This window comes from Lucilia sericata, unplaced genomic scaffold (genome assembly GCF_015586225.1).
Source record: "Lucilia sericata isolate MDLA Ls3-8-SP2 unplaced genomic scaffold, ASM1558622v1 Contig000529F_arrow, whole genome shotgun sequence".
Taxonomy (NCBI): domain Eukaryota; kingdom Metazoa; phylum Arthropoda; class Insecta; order Diptera; family Calliphoridae; genus Lucilia; species Lucilia sericata.
In genome coordinates, this window is record NW_023994541.1 from 142228 (window position 1) to 163398 (window position 21171).

Genomic DNA, 21171 nt, shown 5'->3' on the forward strand with positions numbered 1-21171 from the left:
CTAATGACACTATATTTGAAGCTTTTGTTATAAATGTTAAAAAAATAAAACGACAATTTAATCTACATAGTGGGGCAGATTCATTTGTTTTATTTTATTAATATTCCAATATTTTTTATTAGTTTTTTTTATATTTCCTTTCTAATTTACCTTGATCTACATTCCTACTAAAATATAAAAATAAACAAACAATATGGCAACATCATTGTTCAACAGCTGTCACGTAACTCTCTATTGTGAATCAAACAGTAATAAACAAAACACCTGAAAACGCACACAAATTGTTGGACACCAAAAAATTTCCAGAAAAAATTATAAAATTTTAATAAAATTAACTAGAAATAATAACCAACCAACATGGCCCACTATAAAGGCGCTGCCAGTGAAGCTGGGCGTGCTGCCCAGTTAATGAAGAAACGTGAAATCCAGCAACAAGAAATAGAGTTTCGCAAAAAGAAAATTGAGGAGGAGCTGAAATTGGATAAAATAGAAAATAAATTCGCCACCCATTATGATGCAGTGGAGCAACAGCTCAAAACCTCCACCATTGGTTTGGTCACTTTGGATGAGATGAAAGCCAAACAGGAGGACATAGTGAGAGAACGGGAAAAGAAATTGGCCCAAAAAAAAGATGAAAAAGAAAGAGAGAAACAGAAAGCTCTGGAAGCTATACAGGCGGAGAAAAACAAGCAGAAAAAACAAATACAGGCATTATCATTTAGTTTTAATGATGACGAGGAAGGCGAGGAGGAGGACGAAGACGGTAACGGTGAAGAAGATGAAGAGCAAAAGGAAATGGAAGAACAGAGAAAAAAGGAAAAGGAACTAAAAGTAAAATTGGACAAGGCGAAAGCTGAAAAGAAGAAATGGACAGAACTAAATCCCGATGAAACGGTGCCAGTGATTAAAAAGAAAATTTTTAAAAATCCCGATGTAGACACCAGTTTCCTGCCCGATCGAGAACGTGAGGAAGAGGAAAATCGCTTGCGGGAACAATTACGACAGGAATGGGTCATGCAACAAGCAGCGCTTAAAGATCAAGAAATACCCATTACGTTTTCCTATTGGGATGGCTCCGGTCATCGTCGTAGTGTGGTCATGAAAAAGGGTAATTCTATTTATCAGTTTTTACAAAAATGTCTGGAACTGCTGCGCAAAGAATTCAATGAACTTAAAACTGTTATGGCTGATCAATTAATGTACGTTAAAGAGGATTTAATACTGCCACATCATTACACATTCTATGATTTCATAGTGACAAAGGCCCGTGGTAAATCGGGGCCTCTCTTCCAGTTTGATGTGCACGACGACATACGTTTGACTAGTGATGCCTCGGTGGAAAAGGAAGAATCGCACGCCGGTAAAGTTTTATTGCGTTCATGGTATGAACGTAATAAACATATTTTTCCCGCCAGTCGTTGGGAACCCTATGATCCTACGAAGTCGTATGATAAATATACTATTAAGGATAAGAAGAAATAGATTTTATGGAATTTTATAAGTAGGACAATGGTACAAAATAAAATACAAGTAAATAAAGATATTTTATAAAATAAGTTAAAAAATATATAACGGAGGTGTCTAAAATTGGGGCAAGTTCGTATGGTTCAAAACTATCAGATTTTCAATTGTTATATTTAATTTTACAAAATGTATTTATTCATCGGGTCAGTTATGAACCGAATATGTTTTGTTACTGGACGGATAAAGTTTAACCGCCTCAGAGTAGAAAATCACTAAAGAATCTAAAAATCAAATTTCTTAAATTATTAATAAATTAAGTATAATTTATTTTAATATCTTTTTTATAAAAGTTTTTCTTCTTAATCTTCTTAACATTTTTCGCTTCCTTAACAAGTTCTCCTTTTGTTTATACTTTCTGACTTGAGAGCAAAAATATAAATTCTTCACCTGCAAATCCCTCAGTTTAGTTTCATATTTTTTCAACTCAATATGTAAACTATAGTTTTCCTTATTGAGATTTCTTATTTGCTTCAACTGTAGCTCACATTTCTTATCCAATATATCGACTTGCTGTTGCAGCGACCACTTTCGAGGTGGGGTATAAGTTACCACTAAATAATCTTTGGTTTGCACGAAACGTCCTTTTATAATCATATCATTTGTACTGCCCTTACGTATTTCAAAATCTTCCACTATATTTTCCGATTCGTTATTCTCCTCTAACAATGTTTTTGTATTGTTATTTGCCGGCAAGGCTTCTTCTAGCACTTGCTCCTTTATTATATCCGTTTCAATTATTACATCTTACATTCTCGCGATCTGGTGTATTTTTAACGGTCTTGCGTTTCTTTGGATATTTCGGTTTTTTATCCGCATTTTTAACGACCTGCGTCTGTGTTGTGTTTTTTTCCGGAGGATTTGGTAGCCCATAGTTTACCAAAAAAAATCCCACTAGAAAAATGTGCACTACATATTTTTACCAGCTTTGTCCTTGGATAGACACCCAAAATACGACACCATTCAGCACGCCTTAAAAACAACAATTTAACCGTTTCAAGAGAAATCTTGCTTTTGAAATCTGGAATTTTTACCTGGTAGGATTATTAGGAAAATAATGAAGTAGTTCTCCTTTTTTCGTCTGACATCCCATAACACAAGTACGGTGGCTCATGGTATGATTTAACTTAAATGCAAATTTCTTAAATTATTTAAGAAATTTGTAAACAAATATGTTTTTGTTTACCCAAATACAATTTGACATGTATTTGTCTTTTGCAGGGTGTACTGAATACAAGGTGACATCTCTAGCCCAGCTGATTATTGTTTACAATTTTTTATACATAAACTTGTATACAAGCAAAGTAAATTAATAAAGTAGCATCACTTGAACAGCTGACTATTTTTTTTAAACTAGATAAATGAAGCAAATTGTCAAAGTTTGTTTTGAAAATTGTTAACATTGTTTACGTCGCCATTTTTAAATTGTGTTTTGCTATTTGTTAAAATTTGTGAAAAGTTGAAAAAGTGAATTAAAAGTGGTTTTAAAGTAGTTTAAAAGTGTAATAAATTGTATAATATATAATAATATAATTAAATCGTTAATATCTTTAACTTAAAAGTAATATTTTTTATTTATGTTTTGTTCACATTGTTTTTCAAGGAAATTTTATTTTGACACAATCTTAAATTTTCCAAAAACAAAATACATGTGGTTGTTGTAGATGTTGTTGTACAACAAGAGATGTCGCTACTTTATTAATATACTTTGTATACAAGCTTAAACCGCACGTTTGTCAAACTACATATAAAAAAATTGACAATTATGCGGTATACCGTGGTCTTTTGCTTCAACCACAAGTGATAGCTAAGTGTATACGCATTGACACGAATAAACTCAATCAATGCGTTAACAACACATACTTGTCATACAATTACATACTTTTTATCCTTCAAAGTTGATAATAAATCAAGTTTTTACTTTACGCTAAAGTTTGTTGGACCGATTGGGCTAAACGTTATGTAAATCAATGTATTCTAAATGCACCGTAACTAATAGCCTTTTCCCAATTAGAGCGGGTTTTTGAGTTTTCAATTAAATACCGATTAAAAATCAGATTAGTTAATCTAAAAATAAATGTAATCTAATGTTAATCCGCTTTGATGTTTTTAAGTACAAATTTAAACTTTGTAGTGTTGCCATACAAAACAACAGAAAACGTGACTGTTTGCTATCAAAACTATAATTTGGTGCCGGGAGCAAGCACTTATACTTTAATGTGTGTACTTTAATGTCGGGAACATTTATTTGATACAGCAGGTTGCTATTTTTATGTTACATGATTAGAATCATACATATAGTTCTAAGTTTTTTTATAATTATTTTTGGGAAGATCTTATGTAAATTTGAATTTGAATTTTGCTATCAAAACAATGCATGTTTTATAAAAAAGAAGAAAATTGTAAGTGTATTACGAAAATTGACGAAAACTTAAATTAAAAACATACAAATTGTATTTTAAACTTTAAAATTTAAAGTCTCCATAATGTATAAAACATTCTAATGTTTAGTTTTATAAAAATTGTATTAATTTTTCGGTATCAGCTGTGTACAATTTTGCATATCTTGCTCAAGTTTAAACCGTCTACACTGGTCACTTAAACTAGCAAACAAAATTAACTAACTCAAAAACAACATTCGATGTTTAATTTTAATTTAATCGCTAATCGTTTACCTAAAAATTGGCCCTAAGATGTCAAATGTTGTTGGAAAAAGTTAAAACTAATTGTTTACAAATTTCTTAAGGAGAAAAATTTGCAATATCTTAGACTATTTTCTTTGATTTGCCATGACTAGCCGTAAATGTATTATGGGATGTGAGGATGTACATCCACTTCATTCTTTTCCTGCTTCCGCTAAAAGGTAAATATTTCACTAAGAAATTGCATTATTTTACTCACATTTTCAAAAACAAGTTTACACTGCAATTTATGTTAATTTTTTAAGGCGTGCTGAATGGTGTCGAATTTTGGGTATATATCCAAGGACAAAGAGTGTAAAAATATGCAGTGCTCATTTTTCCAAACTTGAATTATTTGGCAATCGTGTAAATAAATTTACATTACCGAATCCTCCAGTAAATAACACAACTCAAACACAAAGTTCGTTTCAAATACCGAATTATCAAAAGAAACAACATACAAATACATCAGATAGTACTATAACAAAATTTCCAAACGAATTGGATTTTAGAACAGAAGAAGACTTAAATGAAATAATTGAAACTGAGGAGCAATTGCTTGAAGACACCTTGCCAGAGAACAATAATGACACAGAAAATAGTGTAAAAGACTTTGAAATACGTAAGGGCACTACAAATGATATGATAATTAAGGGACGTTACGTTCAAACCAAAGATTATTTAGTTGTTGCCTATACCCCGCCCCGCAAGTGGACGCTGCAAGAGCAAGTCGAATTATTGGATAAACAATGCGAGCAACAATTAAGACAAATACGACATCTTAATAAGGAAAACTATCGCTTACACATAGAATTGAAAAAGTATGAAAAACTATTGCCGAAATTGAGAAATTTGCAGGCGAAAGCATCCTATTTTTGTGCACAACTCAAAAAGTGTAAACAAGAGAGGAACTTGTTGAGGAGGCGAATAAATACTCGAAAGAACAAGTAGCTGAAATGTTATAAAGGACATTAAATACTATTGTTGCTTAATTTAAATAAATTATTTGAAACATCTTTAATTTTTCAAAATCATTCTTTTCATTTCTGGTGGGTATGCCACATCCGTTTGTTTAATATTAGTCGAACTTTTTTTTAAATTTTATTTATAATTATAATAAAATTTATTATAACGAAATGTTTTTAGTAGTTAATAGGTCTCTCAAATTGTACAGCGTTCGGTGCATAAATCCTAATCCAACAATCATCCTAATGATCATATTAATAGGATGTCGTATTGCTATGATTGGGCGCATAGTCTATCGCTCGAAATCAAATTCAAAACTGTTCTATTTTGAAACGAAATAAAGTTCCTTTCACTCAAATTAATTTTATTACAGTTTAAATCGCTTTATTTATAAGAATATAGATATATTTTACATTATATTTATGTATGATTATAATTTTTTTAAAAGTATAAAGATAATTTACATAGTAGTACACTAAAATTTACCAATGAAAATCATCAATCCACTTCTTAATTATTGCCGATTCATGTACACGTGCCTGCACCACCGATGCCGGATCACCATGATTGCTCGATCTCAAATCCAAATGATGAGCCCCTTCGGGTATTATAATTATATAGATATAAGGATTATCTGTTTGCAAAACACCACCACCACTCCAGGGATCCAGTAGACCATTACTAAATATAATATTCGAAGTGTCACGCAGATTGCGTCCTCCATAACGTATAGTAATATCATTTAATTTTGGTTCAATATGATATTTACTAACACATTTTTCTGCTTCCTTTTTGAAATTCCATTCCTTTACGCGGAACATGGTGTCGGGGGTATTGCACATGGGCATGACCATTTGATTGCAGGTTTGTATATCCCAGGCATCGCCGCCTATAGAGGCTGGATCAAAGGCGGATTTGTAATCAAAACAATTCGCAGAGCCGGTAAAATTAAAATAAACATTTATAGCTTTCTTCATGGATTCAAATAGACTGTCACCCGTCTGCAAATTTTGTAAATAAGAACAAAACTGTCTTACCGGATAAGCTGGTAAAGGACTTAGGAAATCATTGCTATAAGGATAGTTGACCATGGCAAGACTGCCGTAAACATCTTCCAAATAATCAAAAAACTTGTCCAAATCGGTTTCTGTCTTAATGGGATTACAAAACAAGAATTCAGTGTTTAATTTCTTTTTGCCCTCATCTGTGGAGGCCATTTGCTTAAATAGATCCCATGACTTTTTAATATTGGCACTACAGGTGCGATTTTTATAAGTGCTAGCAAAGACCGAGGTGGTGATTTTGGCAAAAATATCACATGAAGTCATGCCATTGAATTGTCTAATGGGTGCGGATGCTGCCAGAGCGCCCTGCACCAAATGTGGATATTTCATACGAAACCAGGCGGACAGCATGCCACCATACGAACCGCCAAATGCTATGACAGGAGCATAATTAAACTTTTGCTGCAGATCTGCTATTAACAGCGCATAATCCTCCAAAGCTTGTTCCACACTTAAATAACCATAATTTTTCGAGTCACTGAATGTTGAATTACCAAAAGGCAATGACTTGCCATAGTAACGATGTTCAGCAAACACTACACAGGCCCGATTATCTTTAGCCAATTCCCACATGAAACCTGTATTTTGTGCAAATGATTCAATGTCACCTTCGTTGCCTGTATAAAAGAACAATGGCGTTTTTCCACTTTGTTTATCAATGTACGAGTCATTGTACAAGTAGCGCAATTTGAAGGTTGTATTTATAGCAAAATTAAAATGATCCAGAGGCACCTCAAATTCCTTAGTTTCATACTTAAAGGATTGGGCGTCGCAGCATCCTGTTTGTGTAGAGACAATTAATAAAATTGTTAACAAATAAAACGCAAAAGCCCGGTCACTGTTGATAAACATCTTTTTAAGATGAGAGATACCGGTCGATTATTGATAAACCGAGATCAGTAGTTTATTAATAAAGTGAACTCACAAGACCAGCTTTTTATCTTTCCAAACGTAAAAACTACAAAAAAAACAGGCGAATGTTGACAGTTCATTGCCCAAAAACAAAAACAACAGTTAATGTTTGACAGTATTTCTTCTTATAATAAAAACAAATAGTATGTGGTTTTTGTAGATGTTGTACTAATTGTTGTTCTGTTTATATTTTGTAATTGCACTATACAAAGATGATCAAATTTAATCAGGGATGGCTAAGTCGACACGATTATACTTTTATTAACAATACATACATATGTATTTATTTAGCAGACACCCTTTGTGAGAAGGATACTCTATATGAGTTTGTCACTTTGTTTGTAATTTCCACAATATAATTGTCCGACCCCATATATGCATATTCTGAATTCATATAGATATCGAAGTTGATTTAGAGATGTTTATCTGTCTGGCCGTGTGTTTGTTAATAGCACTAGATATTTTCGGGATCTAAATATCGAATAATTGTATTAGACATACTTTCGATAAGTTTTCTATTGAAAAATCACTAAAATTGGTTCATAAATAACGGAGATATGAACAAAATTGTTAAGAAATTAAAATAAAATTTAAACTAAACGGTTTTAAGGGACATTTTCATGATTCATTATGATTATAAACATTTGTTTAGAAACATTCAATATTCCGGAAATTTCCGTCTGTTAAAATAATATTTGGTATGGCAACACTAAGAGTAAGTGCTTTTAAAAAACATAGGCTGATTATTATATTAGTAAAGCGTGTCCGTTAAACCAATCTAGATGTATTCGGAAGGTGTCGCTGGAATGTCCTGACAATATCTAGAAGATGATGCCTAGGTACAAATAGCACTGGCAAGTCCCAAATGTGTTAAGGTGGAAGTACACAACACGCATCAACTTTCAACTTTTGACGCGTCGACAGATGATCAGGGTATTATTTTGTTTTTGTGTAAAATAAGAATAAACTAAAATGAAATAAATTTCTCCAACAATGGACGAAAAATATACAAAAACTTAAAATTATGATTTTTAAAACAGTAATACATAGTCTTAAAAGACATTAAAAGAGAGATCAAAATGACGATTAACTTGCCGCCTATAAAGCGCGAAAACTTTGAAAAGCGTGAAACGCGTTGCCGCCTCAACGCGTGTTGTGTACTTCCACCTTTAATCTGTTAAGCTTGAGACCATACCACTCATTCTACGCTTCTTCGCATTCCATACATCTGTCAAAAATGTAGAATCAATGCAGTTGTGTGCTGCAAGTTACAAGCACAAAATCTTAGAATGTATTGACGCGTAGAGTGCTTAAAGTAGGCCTACTTTCAGCTGGAGGTTCACAACACGTGTTACAAGCTACAATGTACAACTTGTTAAATGAAAATACACTATTTCTACTTTTTTTGACAGAAGCATATAACGCGTTGCCGCGTACAACGCGTGTTCTGTACTTCCACTTTTAGGATGTATTAATTAAAAATTAACATTAAAACCAGGGCACACTTAGAACACACTTTATTATGCCATGATCAAAGTAAATTAATAAAGTAGCGACACGAGTTGTTGTACAACAAACGTCTACAAAAACCACAGGCAATTTGTTTTTGTTCGAAATACTCACTTGTCAAAATTTGTTTACAAAAATGAACCAATAATTAATGGAAAATATGGCATTATTGTTGTACTTTCCAAAAATATGTTGTTATTTATATTAAAAGTCGCAGAGTTTTCTTTATTTTTTAAAAATTAGAACATTTTTAAAAATATTATACACTTAAAATACACTTTTTCACATTAAATACAACAAATTACTCAGAAATTTGTACAAAAGCAAGCGTTAAAATGAAAACAAATATGGCAACATAAACATTTTTGACAAGTAAGTCCACAAATAGCAAGTTTAAAAAAAATAGTCAGCTGTTCAAATGAGTCTACTTTATAAATTTACTTTGGCCATGATTAAAACATCCATTATATTAAAATTTCCCTTTTACTATAAATACAACACTGCAGCAACATAAAATATTTCCCCACGAATAAGCGGTCGAAAGAAAAACATAAAATAGTCTTCTGTCAATCGTCTTTTAGTAAACATCCATTTAGCGGAAAGAAATAAGCGAAAAAAGTTGTTAACAGTGTCGTATTGGAATTACAGTGCCATACATACATACTAACATACATGTCTGACTGTTGTGTACACAGCGCCGCAGTGAACGAAGAAAGGAAAAAAGTAATTCTTTTTTTTATCAGAATAAAATCAAAAATTTAACAAAACTATCAAAAAAATTACGTGTAATCACTCAAATTAGAAATATTGGTCACCTAAGAAGTAAAATAATAATGTGTGAATAATATTTTTTACTGATAAAACGAAAATCATAATGTTCCCTAAAGGGGTACAATCTGTGGCTAAGTGAAAGAAATACGAAAAAAATAAGTAGCAACTTAATTGTTTATTGTTTTAAGGGAGGGGTGGTATATTGGGGAAAAAAATGTTTAACATTAACAGCTCAACACAGTATATTGTTTCAAGTGTTTCACTAAATAAACAATAAATATTTTATAACAATAAAAGAAATATAATTAAGAACGTATTTGTACTTCCAAACTGCAAAGGAAGACGATTTTTAATAAAGACCTACGCAGCTTAACAAATTTAAGGTATGTAAGCATTTTTATTTTAGTATGTAGGAGGTTGTATTAAATTCTTGAGTTTAATGCATAGAATTAAAACCTTGTATTATTCATAAAATGACACAAAATTAATGTAAATTTTTGTATAAAAAATATGTTTTGTTTTTAAAATGTAAAAAGTATAAATTTCTTTAGTTTTTTGCACTCATGTTAATCTTCAGTTGAAAAATCAATAAAACTCGTATTTGTATACAGCATTTTTGCCATATTAACATTTCCCCTCATTCTCTTTCTCCTCTACATAATATTTCCCTTTTTACATATTCTTATTTGATTCCCTGTTGTATTGACAGTGTTGTCAACTAAAAGATGTACATTATTTATACAGCTGTTAACTTGCATGTTTTTGTAAAAAATAACGGTTTTACATATATTAAGAAGAAAAACTTTTTGAAGTATGAAAAGAGTCTTAAATAAATCTCAATTAAAATAGATTTTTAATTGGATTTCGTATTTAAAAATCTTACAATTAAAATAAAAATAACATGTCAAACTTTGCATTATATCTTCTACTAAATCTAACATTTTACACATGATATTTATACATTTGATTGTTTTCTTTTGCAGTAAATTATTTCTTGTTTTTAAGAAAATATTTGTCATAACAATTTCCGGTTTAATTGTTAATATTTTATTAAAGTTTTTTGTATGTGTATTTCAATATTTAAAGGAGAAATTTAACTAAATTTTTTTAAAATTGTATTATTTTACGGTGAAATTAGAAAAAAATATAAAAATGTTTTTTAATTATTTTTAGCAGTTTACTTAAATGCCAACAAATTTAATTTAATAAACAAAATATGATGTTTTCATTTTACTTCATATTGAGCTCTTAGGCGAAAGTTTGGGTATTATAAATTTGGGTATTATAAATTGTAGATTGTAGCCCACTGTCAAAGTGAGAAAAACTAAACAATTTTTTTTATAAAAACACAACTTATCGCAAAATATTTTAGGAATTCGACTGATTGTCGCCGTTAATCTAATGTCGGTGTACCATTCTGAACCATTTCTCTCCTTTGGCTGTTTTTTGTGTATTCCTGATTAGCCAAATTGTAGCCCACAAGCTAAAAATTCTAGATTTTTAATTTAACTAATCGGATCTCAAAATTTACACTTAATAGAAAGAACAGTTAGTTAATAAAGCCCCTTACACGAGCACACAAGTAATATGATCTGCCAAAAGTTTTTGTAGAAGAGTACGGATGGGATCGTCTAAAGGTAATATGCGAGAAAATACGTATGCAAAATTTGACCGTCGTATGACTCCCTTCATTTTTTGAAATGATTCAAAAACAAGCAAATCGCATTACATCAGTGATGTATTTTTATGTAAACATATACAAAAAAGTGAAACAGCTGTTTCCATCTTTCTTTGTTATTGTTTTATTATCTTTTTTGTCATACGGATGGAATTTCATTCGACTTTATGTACGTAAAGTGTGATCGTTTAAAGGTCCTTTAATATTAAAATTTTAGAGAGATAACCCGTATGTTGCCATGTTAATTTAGCTTCTAAAAATCGCTAGTTAGACAGTACAATTATTCCATCTACTTTTATTTGTACAAACTATTTTTGAAAATGTAGTGGATGGATATTTTACTAAAATCCTATTTGTACTCTCTGTTTGTTGTAATAATTTTAATGTGTAAAAAAAATCCATATTTACGCGTACCCTGTAATATTTATAAATTTTTTTAACAGGGATTCAAAATGGTAGCTTATTTTTTTATTAATAGAAACATTAATGAATAATTTAAGTTTTTTAATTACTAAAAATCTATAAAATAGTCCAATTCTGGAATAAAATCCTTAATATTTATAAATACAATTTTTTTTAAAGCAGTCTACTTATGTCAAAATTTATTTAATTAAAGATAATTTTTATTTAAATCAACAATTTTATCTTCACTTTATCTACTTACAATTAAAATTCTTGGTAAATTATGTATCATCACAACTCTTAGTTAAAATAAAATATTCGTTCACACTTAAAACACACTTTGAAAGTAATACACTCATATTGCTCACTTGCAACTAAAGAGCCATAACTTAAAAACCCTTGTTTTTAATATGTATACAATATATGTATCTTAAAATCTTATGATTCTTTCAAATAGTTTATCTTCTTTTAAAAATATCAATGAGGGAATAATATCAAAACTAAAACTTCAGATTTAACTATATTTTATTAGCTACATATTTACTTAAACTAAATTAAGAAAGATAATAATATCTAAATTATATACATATCTCTTTTTATTCTTCCAATCTGATGGTTTTTGTAAAAGTTATTTGTAAAATAGTAGACATCAAATTTTTAAAGACGTTTTATTCGAAACTATGTTTTTTTTGAGTTATGACCCTTTTTTATTAAACTTAAACCCACAAAACACTTTAATAAACATTTATTAGCAAATAATACTAACTTTTGTTTATATTTTCTTACATTTGTTTTATAAATAAATACTACATCATAATGTACACACAGAAATATTTCGAAATGTGTATCGTAATTTATATTGTACTTATACTAAAAAAATATTATGTTTTGTACGGCCCTTTTTTACTGCTTAAAAAAAAAACTTGATTTTTTATAATTACAAGATATTTAGTTACAGACCATTCATATATAGTATGTTAGTTGAATGTATACATAAATATTTATGCAGACAAGATGTATCATTATTTGTATGTTTATTTTCCTCCATAGTTTGGGTTTCTTGCCTTTTACTTTTTTCTTTTTATTTGTTTAGTTTTTGTTTTAATTTTTGCATAACATTCAAATTATTACAGTACATTATACTTGGTTTTTTTCTTCTTGAGATTCATTATAATTTGTGTCCAACAGTTTTGGTAAATTTTCTCTAAATTATGTTAATAAATTGGTCTCTTTGTGTTAACTGAAATGGACCAGACATTAACCCTTCATATAGGACTAATACATATTTATGTGTTTATATCAGATATAGATTTGAAACAATCCAAGATACGAATGATACTTAAAGCAAGTTTAGACTATACCACAAGTAGTATGATCCATCAAAATTTAGTTTAGAAGAGAACGGTGGAATCATCCGTATTTTTACACATTGAGTGAAAATAAAGATGGAAAATTTAACAGTCGTATGGCTCTCTCCATTTTTATACCCTACACCACTTTAGTGGGGAGGGTATATTGGATTTGTGCTGATGTTTGTAACATACAAAAATATTCGTCCTAGACCCACCTTAAAGTATACCAATCGGCTTAGAATCGTTTTCTGAGTCGATTAAGCTATGTCCGTCCGTCCGTCCGTCTGGCTGGCTGGCTGGCTGTCCATGTAAACCTTGTGCGCAAGGTACAGGTCGCAATTTTCAAGATAATTGGATGAAATTTGGCACGCACGTTTTATTTGACCCAAGGACGAAGCCTATTGAAAATGGTTAAAATCGGTCCATTATTTCACCTAGCCCCCATAGAACAGAACCCCCCGAAAAGGGCTTCTGAGCTCATAATTACAGTGGACGTCCAATAGTACGTATACTCTTTATTACGAATATCCAATAATACGAATGGCAAAATTGTTGCATTGTCTACTCTATAGTACGAATAAAGTCACAATTTTTCTGTTCGATAGTACGAATAACGCATTTTTTATGGGAATTTTGGTTTTATTTACGTATGAATGAAGTTTTTATTATGTTTTTATTTTTTTATTTCGGTATCATTCACCTTAAGCTCAGTAATTTTGAAGTTTTTTTGTATTTATTACAAGTGTTTTGTATTTTTAAAAATCCTATACACACAATTTACTGCATGTATATTTACAAATCAACAATTATTTAGTATTATTAATTTATTTTATTGGAATTTTGATGACCCAAGAGAAGAAATTAAATTGGATGATAACGCCAATGAGGAAAGTATTTTATTAGTTCCCGACAATAACTCTGCTGAGAACAATATTGAAGCCTCAAAAGCGCTGTTATTGAAAAAGTCGTAAGAATCATTTTACAATGTAATAAACATCGATGTTAAATGATGGATTTTTTAATAAGTAAAATGATATTTATATACATATGTATGTATGAACTGTTAATTTTGAAAGTAGTGTGACTCCACATTCCAAACAATGGGTTTAAGGATAACTATTCTAATTTTTAAGAGAAAATTATAAATTAGAGAATTGTGGTATATTCCATTCAAGTTTCTAATAAAAGTTTTATGTAATCTGAACATTTTAATACATTTTAGAACACATATGTAAATTGCAAATTGTCTTTGGCACACATCTTTTTAAAAACATTAAAATTTAAAACCCTCTACATATATCTCATTTCAACCATTGGACTCACGATACTTTCAAAATTAACAATTCATATACGTAAATATGTCCCTTTTATGCCTGTTTATGTACAAGAAATTTATTTAAAATAATACACATTTATTATATTTTGTTCCGTTATGTAATTTTTCATGAAAAATAAAACAAAAATAAATAAAATCCAATATTTTATGTGTATTATTTGAATTTAAACATACAAAATGTGTTGTTCAATAATACGAATTTTTCGGTATTACGAAAGGGCCTGACACTATATAATTCGTACTAGTGGACGTCCACTGTATATTAAATATACAGATATATCGATAAAATACGGCATAACTAAGTTTTATAGAAGTCTTGATGACCCTGCCAAATTTCATAAAGATCGGGCCACATTTGACCCTAGCTCCCATACAAAGTCCCCTTCAGAAAATTACTTGAATGTCCCAAATTAGCTTATAAACACAAATATCGCGATGAAATTCAGCACAATAAAATATTATGTCAATATAAATATATTCACAAAATTTTATCGGGCTTGGTCCATATTTGCCCCTAGCCCCCATATAAAGCTTCTTTCAGAAAATTAGTTTTTCATCCATAAATTGCTTAAATGTATCGGAACAAGGGAATATTGAAGATAAATGCTTTATTATGAAAAATAAATCACATTTAATATTCATAACTGGTGTAGGGTATCATATGGTCGGCCACGCCCGACTATAATTTCTTACTTGTTTGGTATGATTCATAAAACAAGCAAGTTTCATTGGATCAGGGATGTGTTTTTATGTAAACACATACAAAAGTTTGTTATTGCCAATCGAAATTCAGGTCTGAGTTGGGGAACAACTTGTGTTTGTTACCTGTCTTTCGACTGTGCAAAGTTATACGTTTTCTGCATTAACTGCGTACTTTCGTATCACCTCAAACTGAGGTTATGTTTTATTGGTGGAGACCATAGACTCAACCGTTTATACCCTGATGGAAACCATTAAATCTTTTCAACTTTACTGGTAAACAACTAAATCTTCTGCTGTCTCTTCGACTACCTGACACCATCACGGTCATTCAGGCAGATAGAGTCGCGAGAAGAATTCGGGAATTGAATCTCGAAAATTCGACTATACATATGTATATTCTTGGACATTCTTGCAATAACCAATGCTCGTAACTCTAAGTCGAAATGTCTTCTCTATTGTATTCAATCATTGGCACAATTGACACAACATCACGTTGAGTTAATAAGGGTTTCGGGGAAAAGAAATATCAGATGAATGCGTAACCAATGCGTCTTCCTTCTAACCCTTGCGCAAAGGCATATTTACACTCCTCTGGTGACTCTATCAAAATTGATAGATGACTGGGCTTTGAGTGAGACGGAACTCAGGTGGTCAAATATCACCACTTGTAGAATATCGATACTGCTCCGACCCACTCTGACAATGCATAGGGCTAGAACTATCTGTCTTGTCTTTTAGTAAGAACTCGATTAGGATTCTCACTAGTATTATTACTGGGCACTATATAATTGGAAATATGTCGGAACGTAGGGGCTACCCACGTTATAGCTACTGTAAAAGCTGTTTGGACGAGTAAGAAGAGGAATCGGTACAACACCTTCTATGTGACTGCCCAGCCTTACAAGAGCACAAACTACTCTATCTAGGTAGAGCTATTTTCCATTGTCTGGACTGTCTCAGAGATCCGTCATTAGGCTAGTTTTCACAGGGACCTCAAGAACCAAGTAGTCAACGAAATTAGGGAGGGAAACTATTCTCTCAACATGAGAGAATGACAATTCTAAAGGTATCACAATGAACCACAAGGCCTCCGAGTGAACTCGCTAACTAGAGAGCAATCCACGTAACGTAACATAACCTAACCTACTGGTGGACTACCATTAAAAACTGAAAATCAATTTCACTTTTGTCCTTTGAAAACCCTACTTTAGTGTATTCTTCTAAAAAATATAATCTTTAACAAATAAATATGCTTAAACTAATTACACGATACATTATCTAGAGACAATGGACCTGTTGGATTACCTGGAAAGAGTAAAGTAATTAATTTACTTATTTTCACAGTACAAAGGCCCAAAATATAATTTGCGATATATGAATATAAATAAAAAAAACAATTTGAAGATGATAATTTTGCCACCACCGGAATTGCAGGGTTCTATACCTTCCGTTTAAAATTGTAAGCATATGCTCGCCAATATTCATGCACACACACACACACACACAATGAAATGTATTTTATTAAAATTTTTGCGGATTGACGATAAGATTAAATGAAATAAACATATCATACATTGCAATAACATTAGGAATGTTTGGTTTATTTGGGAAATGAGACCAGAAAACTAAAAAAAAGGACATAAAAATTAAATAAAATCTAAATGAGCTAGCAAATGACAAGCTATTAATTTTGTGTAAAAATTTCAAATTTTAAAATTATGTTAATGATTAGCAAATCTTCTGCTTTTAGAAAACTATTTTGTTTAAACAAATTATCTTTAACAATATTCTACTTTCTCCAGCTCATATGCTTTTGGTTATTCCTACATATATTCAAAATGTTAAATTTAAAACATTTACTTTATAAATACCTTATTAAACGTAAATTATTCAAATTAATTAGTTAATTAATATTTTTGTATATTTTAATTACTTCATAATTATAATTACACTAATGTAACCAAAAACAAAATTTTTTTCAATTTAATTTGTAATAATTTGTTTTTATATTGTTTTCTATTACCATGTCATTGTACCTTATATAACTAAATACATACTATATACATAGTTCCATTAAAACTAACAAAAAAAAAATACTTTATAAATGCCAGAATTTGAAATTTATGTTTATACTAAAAATGGCACAGACACAAACTATAGACACCAAACCATCATTATTACCATTGTCGTCATCATAATGATTTAGTTTTAAATATTTGTGGCGCTGTTTTTTTTTTTATTTGTATGATGGACAAATAGTATGAAAAATCTATGTCTTTGTTTAACGTAATAGAAATACATATATAATTTGAATTCTTAGTTTTTTATTATTTATATATTTTATGTTTTTAGAATATTAATGAAAAATTTTATGATTGTGTACAGGCTAATGTATGATGAGTATGAGAGCCACAATTAAGCATTAGGAATATTCTATTAGAGGTACATATATTTCAAAAAATTATTAAGTTTGAGGTAAAAACAAATCATTAAAAACTAACCAAACACTGCCGACTATAGCCCGAAATTCTAAAACCTGACTTCGTTAAGATCTTCCGCAAAGAAATACTTTAAAATATGATATTTACATCGAAGACAAAGGGATCAAAGGAGTACTATCTTTTATGAGCTGCTAAAATCTTACCAGACCATCACAGGGAACCTATACCGAATGTAACTAATTTGTTTGATGCGAATATTGAAAAGTTTTGACTCATCCGGCTAAAAGTCCAGATCTAGTCCTGTCCCACAATTCGAAAACTTATTGAATTACTCTATAACCTACAAACTGGCATCTAGAGAAAAAAGTAGAAAATTCCTAATCAATTCGAGTTATTAACATCCAAACAACTGTTAATATAACAACATTTATTGCAAGATTCTGTTATGGTAGTGTGGTATATTCTCAAACAGACAATCCTCTTTTTTGTTGCTGCTGATGTTTCTGTCATGGCAAAACTCAATTAAACAAATATCAAAGAATAAAACAGACTGAAAATAAGTTTTAAACAAAGAAAATGTTTATGCAAAATTATAGTAATGAGTAAGAAAATATTGATATTGACATATTCAAGAAACTAACTCCCCGTGCCTCCAACAGGAGTCGATATGATATCTTATGCGGACGACTGTACAATTATGGTGACGAGTTAAAACGTTGATGAATTATGCATTCTGGTAAATCAGTTCTTCACTGCGCGTAACCTGTAACTATCACCAGCGAAGTCGTCAGCAAATTCCGATCGTGCACCAACCAATATCTTAGGGGTCACATTTGAAAGCTTATCCACTTCCTCAGCTCAATACACTGCAATTACATACAAATTGAGAACTAGAAACAAGGTTGCTGCTCCAGTGTGTTCTCCTTAGCTTAGTGATAGCCAATGGAGAAACATTCAAAGCTGCCAATATGCTGCCCTAAGTATTTTAACGAGCTGCTTACAAATTACCACGGAACATCATCTACACGAGAAAACGAAGATTCTCAGAGCCAAGGAATATAACGTCATATTAACTAAACAGTTCCTCCTCATGTTCATAGTACCTCCGAAGTAGAAGCAGAGAACATAAGTATACTTAACTATAGTTATGTGCAGGATCTATTAGATCAGACCTTGTATTCTGCAGTTTTGAATGACATTCATAGAGACGCCAAGAATTCCGCGGAGAATGCTGCGGAGAACAAGGGCAGTTCAGGCACAACTAAGGCAGGCTTAATGCCTATTGGTCGCGCATAGATTCTACCGTCTCTATGTCTATCTTGTGATCAAGATCCATATGATACCCACTACATATTCAACTGCATAGACAAGCCTACTTCACTTTGTTCGATGGATTTATGGACACATACTGTTGAAGAAGCAGAATTTTTTGGCCCGAACATTTACGCTGGACTACCCAACTAGATCATTGTATAGTTTCAACTGTTACAACAACAAAAAAATAATAAATATAGACCTAGTCTAAAGTAATCGCAATCTTGAAAACTCGATGTGATGAAGAAATTCCGATTCAGCATCAAACTATAAATTTTTTCGATAATGTTGTGTCTCGTGCAGCACTTTAGATTTGCCCTCTCATCCAAATACTGTGAAAGAATTCCGAAATCAACTTTACTTCTATTCAAAAAATTTCAAAACTCTTTTTAATTTCATAAAAGTTCAGAGAAGAACTTTTATAAGTACTCCAGTAATATTTCAATACTTTATCGAAATCCTCAAAACTTAAATTATTTTGTTCTTAAACAAATCTTGGAATAGTTTCGAAAAACTGTAAACTCTTACCTCCATACTAGTATTACAAAATAATTAAAACATACACACATATTTTAACAACTTTGTGTGCGTAAGTAAATACGTGTTTCTGTTCAATTTAATAGTTTGCATGCAAATTAAGTATTATTGGCATTAAACTGAAATAAAGCGAGACTTTACTTCATTAATAATACGAATGTAATTATTTTGTTTGTGTTTCTTTCTTGCCATGTTTTTGTTTTTATTGCAATTTTCGTTCTTTCTTCATCATTACATTCGGTCATTCCCCATATGAAATTCTTCATTTTAACTTGTTGTTGTTATTGAAGATTTTGTTGTTGTTATTATTGGCTTCTTCATTTACTCTATAAGAGTTGAGTCATCAAGTACATAATAATGATGATCATTATTAGCATTATTATCATTATCATACCCACTACAATTTATATGAATCCAAAACTATCATCAACAACAATCGAGCCAACCAAGAGGCACAAGCGGCTACAAAATTGGCATTGTACATTACTAAATATGTATTTGTTGTACATAGAATACAGTTGGTTTTAGGTTTGTTATTTATTTTTTTTATTCTAGGTTCCCTACACCGCACTTTAGGTCGGTTTTTTATTTGTCAAATATATTCAATTAGTTTAAATAAGTTTGAAATTATTTGCATTATTTTAATAATATTTAATGTTTGTATGTATATTACATATTACGAACTTGTTATTTTGTTTATATTAAAGTTTGTTTATTTACAGGAAAAAACATATACTATATATTTTCTTTGGAAAAATCGATAGTTTATATACAAACATGACATACATTATTTTGGCAAGAAATATGATGTCATAAATATACACATACACATGTTTTAATATTTCATATTTTGTTGTATTATTAATTCCTTTAACTATTAGGTTGAAATCAGAGGGAAAGACAGAGTTTTATTATTAGTTTTCCAATTGCAGCCAGATTTAGAAAAAGTCTCAATTTATCAGGAGAACTTTTTACAATCTTCTCATTCGAATGTTTTCGACTTTATTCTACTTTTAAAAAAATGTTGGACTATTTTTGATTTTTTCGTACCTTTTTCGACTTTTGCTTATAAAATCTATTATTCGACTTTTTTCTTACAAGATAAGTCGACTTTTCAACTTTCTTGGAACAAAATAGTGGACTTAATATTTCCGATTTTTTTCGACAATAAGTCGATTTATAAAATACAATTTTTTAGTAAGAAAATGTTTTGTTCAAAATGTTTAAAAGTGACAAAAACTGGAGCCAAAATTTTATTAAATTTCATATAAGATGGGTAAAAAATCAATATTTGGATTTTTTCTTTAAAAACTATGGATTATTTTTGATATTATTCGAAGAAATGAGAAGATGGATTCACATCAAGATTCAAATTTTTCCGACTTTTCGCCTGTTTTCGATTTTCCCGACTTATTTTTATTCGTCTTTTTTCTTACGAGACAGTCGACTTTGTAGGTCCAAAATAGTAAACTCCGAATTTTCAATTTTTGAAATATAAAATGGATTGAAAATCAATATGTGCTTTTCATTAAAAACGATGGATTCACCGCCCCATTGTGCCTCTTATGTATATGGATTTTCCGGTCCAGTATACGTGCATTTTGCTCAAGTACTTGAGCTATCTAGTCTCTGACGATTGCTGCCCCTTTGCTTAACTTCTTAGATGCAAAAACATCAACCACGCAGATGGGATGGCCTCTGTTGAGTCGTCAACAGCACCTAGAGACGTAATCGGTAGACCGAAGTACGAATCCATCAAACAAGCCCCTTTGTTCTTACTCACAGGGACATATGTACTGTGGTAAATCTGGTATGAACAGAGTTTACACTGAACATACCTGGACAAGGAAGGATAATTCAATGGTATCACTTTTATAAGATACCTTTCATCCATCACAATTCAACCCTGCACACTTCTCATTTATCCGACACACTCATAAGAGAATAACATACGACAGACTAACTCTAGGTATACGGGCGGATGA

At 30.8% G+C, this 21171-nt stretch overlaps 4 protein-coding genes across 4 annotated transcripts in view; 3 read left to right on the forward strand and 1 right to left on the reverse strand.

The window, feature by feature from the left end:
* Positions 1–244: 244 nt before the first annotated feature.
* LOC119605875 (protein FAM50 homolog) lies at positions 245–1539 on the forward strand. The gene has a single exon (XM_037959206.1). It carries the CDS (start codon positions 358–360, stop codon positions 1480–1482), a length of 1125 nt encoding a protein of 374 aa, XP_037815134.1. The 5' UTR covers positions 245–357; the 3' UTR covers positions 1483–1539.
* Positions 1540–4124: 2585 nt separating this feature from the next.
* LOC119605869 lies at positions 4125–5233 on the forward strand. The gene is made up of 2 exons (XM_037959197.1): positions 4125–4384; positions 4469–5233. The coding sequence occupies exons 1-2, from the start codon at positions 4311–4313 to the stop codon at positions 5151–5153; spliced, it is 759 nt and encodes a 252-aa protein (XP_037815125.1). The 5' UTR covers positions 4125–4310; the 3' UTR covers positions 5154–5233.
* A 302-nt stretch (positions 5234–5535) lies between these two features.
* Positions 5536–7303, reverse strand: LOC119605868 (lysosomal Pro-X carboxypeptidase). Its single transcript, XM_037959196.1, has one exon. It carries the CDS (start codon positions 7082–7084, stop codon positions 5651–5653), a length of 1434 nt encoding a protein of 477 aa, XP_037815124.1. The 5' UTR covers positions 7085–7303; the 3' UTR covers positions 5536–5650.
* Positions 7304–9228: 1925 nt separating this feature from the next.
* Positions 9229–21171, forward strand: part of LOC119605874 (adenomatous polyposis coli protein) — a 31625-nt gene continuing 19682 nt past the window's right edge. The window contains exon 1 of the mRNA XM_037959205.1: positions 9229–9807. The gene's annotated coding sequence lies outside the window, so the exon portion shown is untranslated. The remainder of the gene's footprint in view (positions 9808–21171) is intronic.